At 41.4% G+C, this 6533-nt stretch overlaps 1 protein-coding gene across 1 annotated transcript; it reads right to left on the minus strand.

Moving 5' to 3' along the window:
- Positions 1 to 960: 960 nt before the first annotated feature.
- On the minus strand, positions 961 to 5114 carry LOC107714904 (protein sprouty homolog 1-like). Its single transcript, XM_016520900.1, has 2 exons — positions 4797 to 5114; positions 961 to 2530 (listed from the first exon to the last, which is right to left on the minus strand). The coding sequence occupies exon 2, from the start codon at positions 2476 to 2478 to the stop codon at positions 1582 to 1584; it is 897 nt and encodes a 298-aa protein (XP_016376386.1). The 5' UTR covers positions 2479 to 2530; positions 4797 to 5114; the 3' UTR covers positions 961 to 1581.
- Between the last annotated feature and the right edge of the window lie 1419 nt (positions 5115 to 6533).

The following is a 6533-nucleotide window of genomic DNA, read 5'->3' on the forward strand; positions in this document are numbered from 1 at the left end:
AGAATTTGGGGTGAAAAAAAAAAAAAAAGTCACAAAGCAAAAATATTAATGACTTAAACAATTTTGGGGTTGAATGTGAACCAACCTGAGATTCACAACACTTTAAAATCAATATTTGATTTAAAATCTACAAATTCAGATAATCATGTGATCTTTGTGCAAGTAATTAAATATTTTAGTCCAAATATAAATTCAATTTTAAGGCAAAAACAACTGCTGGGAGCAGCACAGGAGGAGAAGGGCAGATCTGAGGCGACGGGGTGAAAATCAGCAGCCCACAAACACCTGACAGCAGAAAACATGCCATAAAAGAAGACAAAGAGAGACACTTTATGAGCCTGACACAGGTGGCCACACACACACACACACACACACAGCCCTGCTCCAAACACTCACCCACACACACACACACACACACTCACTCACTCACTCACTCACACACACACACACTCACACACACACACACACACACTCACTCACTCACTCACTCACACACACACACACTCACACACACACACACACACACTCACTCACTCACTCACTCACACACACACACACTCACACACACACACACACACACTCACTCACTCACTCACTCACACACACACACACTCACACACACACACACACACACTCACTCACTCACTCACTCACACACACACACACTCACACACACACACACACACACTCACTCACTCACTCACTCACACACACACACACTCACACACACACACACACACACTCACTCACTCACTCACTCACACACACACACACTCACACACACACACACACACACCCCCACACCCCCCCCCCACACACACACACAGATCTGAGGGTTGCACATCTGATTTTGTCCTGCAGAATCACACACACATTTCAACTTCTGCAACGCAGATTTAATAATCAAATCCTAAATAAACGCAACTTTAGTTCAAATAACTCTGACTCTCAAACTCTCAGCTGTTTCCTTCACACAAAATGAGACACTAGACAAGAGCGTTTTCCATTAATTTGTATATTTTTGCATTAAAGTTAACATGGCTCCATCTGTTTCCCCATTCTTTCATGTTGCAGTAAGTGTTGATATTTTGTTATATTCAGACATGAGTAAATCTGTCCTTTGCAATAAATATCATAAAATAATAGAGCTTCACATAATAAATATTTTTTTACAACATCAACAACAACAACGAAAAAAAAAGATTTAACAGTTTTAACATTTCCTTTTAAAAATAGCCGTAAATTCCTCTTACGCATTTGAACATACAACTTTACATGAGACCGAACGGACAGTTTCAGAACGACCGCGTCTGTAGATCCGAGAACAGCTACATATCACATAGTCCTTCACAGGTTTGGTAGGAGGAGGCGTTTCCAAAGCACCATCGCATGTTAGATACTAGCTGTACACAGTCAGGTAAGGCAAACACTGGTTCAGAAAAGAAACAAGTAAGGGAGGGGCGTGGCTTATCATGTGCTCGTTAACATAACTCCTCCCCATCGCCCCGCCCTATTCGCAATTTCCGCATCCTGCAGCAGCAAAATTTGCTTTTTTTCACCTAACGAAATATGGGCGAGTTCTCAGGACGGTTTTCCCGGCGTATGGTTCCAGTTCTGCAGCTTGCAGTAAACGGTGTTAGAGTTCTTGCAGCGGCATCCAGGCCGGTTCACGCGGTCGTGGCATGAGTTGCACGCTTTCACGCAGCCCTTAGCGGGCAGGTAACACAGCAGACACGGGAAGAGCGCCGACATGAGGCCCATGCACAGGAAACGCGAGCAGCACTGCGGATGCGACAGCGAACACGGCCGGTCCGCGCACGGGTCGCCCACGTCGTCATCGTCCTTCGAGCAATGATAGAAAATCCCTTTGACCAAACACATGCACGTCCCGTGCTCCAACACGTTCTCGGCCGAACACAGGCACTGTCCGTTGCACGCGAGGCGCGCCGGGAGCGGACGCGGGGCCTTGCATTCACCGCACTTGCATTTCCCGCAGCTCTCGCAGATGTATAAATGCGGCGAGTTGAGTTTTTCCGTCTGCGACTGTTTAAGCGGAACGTCCGGCGGGAGAAACGGATGCGAGGATGCATTCAGAGATTTCGGCTGAGTCCGTATGGCACGGTTGCGATAATGCGACGGCACTAGCAGGCCTTGCTCCGAACCGCTGCTGCTGTTGCTCCCGGAGCTGGCGGCGCTGCCGGTGCTCGTGGACCTGCTGAGCGCCGGCGGATGCCCCGATCGGTGCTCGTAGTTGTTATTCACGTTCACCAGGATCACCTCGTGAGTCCTCTCCTGCTTGTCCACGTTGCGCGGTGGAGGCATGCGAGGCGGCCCCGGGGCCGGTCTGCGTGCTACAGCTGGGCCCTCCGTGTACTCGTTGCAAGAGCGGATGGCTTTGATCTGGTCCAGGGACAGGATGGCCCCAGACGGGAGGTCCGCATGTCTGACGCTCCCTCCGCGCTGACCGTGGAGATCCATAAGACACGATCAGCAACTCCAAACAACACGGATGCAATATTCATCTGACACCCTGAGAGACAGACAGAGAGAGACGGGTCATTCTCAGCATGCACACTTTAACCCAATACTTTTTAAACACCTTTTTGTGATGCAGCCTCACTCTTAAAAACAAAGGTTCTTTATTGGCATCTAGTGGTTGGTTGAAGAACCTTTAACATCAACGGAGCCTTTCAATTCCAAAAAAGATTTGTTAGATCATTAAAACGTTCTTAGGGGGAAAAATGGTTCTTTTAAGAACTGTTTACTTGAAGGTTCTTTGGGAAAGCATAAATAGTTCCTCTGGTGGTTCCATGAAGAACCTTTAACATCCATGGAACCACTAAAGGTTGTTCATAGTGGAAAAAAAAGTTCTTTAGATTATTAAAATTTTACTCTTAGAAAAATTGTTTTTTTTAAGAACTGATCACTGAAAGGTTCTTTTGGAAGCCGAGAATGGTTCTTTATTGGCGTCTACTGGTTCCATAAAGAACCTTTAATATCGATGAAACCTTTCCATTCCACAAAAGGTTCTGTAGATTATGAACATGTTCTTTACACTAAGAAAAAACGGTTCAGTAACATTTTTCTTGAAGCTATATTATATAAAAATCTATCATAAAGCGCTTCAATATAAAGGTCCTAAAGTACCTTTTAAAACTAAACGTTCTTTAACCTTTCCATTTCACTAAAGGTTCTTTATAGTGGAAAAAGATTCTTTAGATTTATAAAATGTTCTTTAAAACTAACAACAAATTGTTCTTTAAGACTTTAATGCATTATAAAAGTATTTAATGCACTAAGTACTAATGCCTCGGAAATAATTCTAACTATTCATCGTTACACCTTTAGAAAGCATAAAGCACTAAAACACATGACAAACAACCGATTTCAGATCTAACAAAGGATCTGCTAACATTATAATGCATTTTAACTTCGATTACAATTATCTCTGAAAATACATAATGCTGATAACATAGATTTTAATGCATTATGCATAAAGTGCTGCCAAACCACTTTTTCTTAGTTTGAAGAACATCTAAAGAACTTGTGTAGAATCTTCTGTGGAATGGAATGTTAAAGGTGGAACCATCGATGCCTGAAAAGAACGTTTGATCAATGTATCTTTTGAGAACTCTAGTGAACAGGTTCCAAAAATGATTGCGGAAATCTTTATTTAGAAGCGCGTACTGGTAAAAACTAATCTAACTAGTGGTCACTGAAGCGTTCAAACATCCTGTTGGAACACATACACACTGTCAGGCCCCCAAGCTTTTGTTTTTGACTTCCTCTGGGGGTTCAAGCCTTAATTAGAGGGTCAAACCCCCTCGGACACACAATGCACACCCCGGTGTTTCGAGATATGACGCGCTAAACGCAGATCCGGACTGGACGTGTGCAGATGTACTCAGAGACAGAGCTCATAAATCACACCGCAGAAGTGTGTGTGTGTGTGAGAGAAATGAAGGTCTCGAGCTCTTTTCCTTCTATACACAGAGCCATTTAACCCCCGAGCGGAGAGAGAGAGAGTTGACTATTAACAAGACTTTGTACCGACCTCAATAAGCACACAACTGAAGTAAAGTACAAATACTTCCCGTCCTGATTTGCATGTGTATGGCTGGTTAACATTAAAATGCAGAGCCACACAGAGCCGGAAGCCTTCAAATCAAACACAGCGCTTCTCAAAGCGCTTTATGATGCGGGACGAGTCCGAAACTTCACGAGGCTTCGTTTTACTCTTTAGTTCAGAGGTTCAGACGGAGAGAACCGAATATAATCGTTTGAGCTAATAAAATTAAGCATGCAAATTGGAAAGCACAGATTTGGAAAACTTTGCGTTAATATCGGCTGCGCAACTAATGCGTTAATATCAATACAAATAATCAGCAATTAATTTTTTTTAAATGCAAATATATTTTTTCCTGGTTATTATGTGTTTAATATTATATTGTTTTGCATCCGTGCATCTTTGAGAAATGTACTACGTAAAAACATAAAACGCGTTCGAGAAAAACACGCAGAACTACAAGAAAAAGGAAACTTATGAATGAAAACAAGCCCGCTGGGGGAGGAGTGTGTGTGTGTGCAGGCTCAAACACACGCACACACTCATACACACACAGCCTGAAGCGCATAATATGATTATGAACATAAGTTTCGAGTAATACACGCGAGTTGAATAAACGCAAGAGCTCCGGTTTCACAGATCCACACGCGATCTCCATTCAATCCTGCCTCATTCCGCATTAAATAACACTGATGTGTGTGTGTGTGTGTGTGTGAGGAATGATACGTACCTACAGACAGACTCCCATAATGTCAAATCCATCAGTCCATGTGCCAAACATCCATCAATATGTCCTGAACGAGGCCAAAAATCAGCGCATGACTGCGAGCGTAACATCCAGAAGGAATCCGGGTAAATCCAGGAATCAAGCGCGTTAGTTGCTGGTTTAGCGCAGTGCGCGTCTGTCCGGTGACTCTGCGTGAGTGTGTCGGATCAGATGCGTGCGCTGTTGTTGCACACACACACACACACACTGATGAATGAAAGAGGATCATGGGGCAGATGCAGGAGGGCGGACGAGCTCTGGGTTTAAGGTGGATCGTGTGAAACAAACGCGCATCTGCTTCGGAACGTCACCCGCGGCGCGTCACGCACGCAATCAACGTCTGAACATTTGCTGCATTTTCACCCTGTTACACTCGTGTGTGTTGTAATAAAGTGTTTTATGTATTATTATTTTGTTTCTGATTCAGATATGCAGTATTAGTAATGTTTAACACTATTGAGTATTAGTCTCAAATTTACTGATTGTCATTAGGGCGATGTGCACTAAACTTTTAGATATTGAAAATGTAACTTAAGCAGTTCTCATCAAAAGTTTTCAAGGCTTTTGTCCAGTAAAACATCTCGAAAACATCAGATCAAAAACACAGCAGCGCTGGTGCGACCTTAAGAGCTCAAACCCCCCTCACCGAGTGTGTGTGTGTGTGGGGCGGATGTGCTGCATCCGGATACATGAGAAAGGAAAGTTCAGCACAAAGTCATTTCATGCATTCAGATGGAAACGAGCCACACACACACACACACACACACACACACACAACACAACTCCTCCTGAGAGGCAGCGATGAAAATTATTTTGACATTTAGTTTTACATGACTATATTGCTTGTTACATAAGAATTACAAAGTATATATTAAAAAGCAAAAAATTTATAAAAATAAACAAATAAATAAAATAATATTTTGTAATATTATATAGACTATTATAGACATATATTATATATTATTAATAATAACAACTTTAATAGCACCAGTGTTGTTTTAGTACCTATTATAACATTATAGTATTAATTAATATTTTTAATTAACTTTTTTCATATTGTCAGTTTTCATTTTAATTTTGTTGTCCTTCTAAATAACATTGTCCTTTTTATTATTTAAAATTTATTTTTACTTCAGTTTTAGTAATATTTAGTAGTTATTTTATTTCAGTTGCAAAAGCAGCATTTCTCATTTTTGTTTAGGTTAAGTTTAAGTTTAAGTTTTTCATCAAATTTTTATATTTTCTTTTATTCCCTCTATTTCAGCAAAGAAAACAATTTTTAATAGCTTTAGTTATCAATGTGCAGCACTGCAGGCTTTTTGCTCATATAACTTTAATGTTTTTTAATGCTAATTTCTTCTTTAGACGTTTCTCTTTAGGTGTTTTAGTTTCTGGGTTAAAGCAAATGAAAGCAATCTACAGGAGAATAAAACAATATTTGTGGAATTTAAAAATGATCTCCTGTGACCTCAAATCATATTTTTGGCCACACCCACAAATAAATGACAATAATCCTTCATGTATGTTAAGAGCTGGTGCAGGTGAGTAAAGCTTTAGAGCACAAAACCATAAAACACTGCTCTGTCATCAAATAAAACCTTTATAGATCTGTAACTCCTTTAAGGCCAGATGACCATAAACACACACACACACCCTCTCACAAACACAAACACACACAAACACTCACTCTCTCTCTCTCTC

The sequence above is a fragment of the Sinocyclocheilus rhinocerous genome, unplaced genomic scaffold (assembly GCF_001515625.1).
Source record: "Sinocyclocheilus rhinocerous isolate Xijiao unplaced genomic scaffold, SAMN03320098_v1.1 scaffold2887, whole genome shotgun sequence".
Lineage (NCBI taxonomy): Eukaryota > Metazoa > Chordata > Actinopteri > Cypriniformes > Cyprinidae > Sinocyclocheilus > Sinocyclocheilus rhinocerous.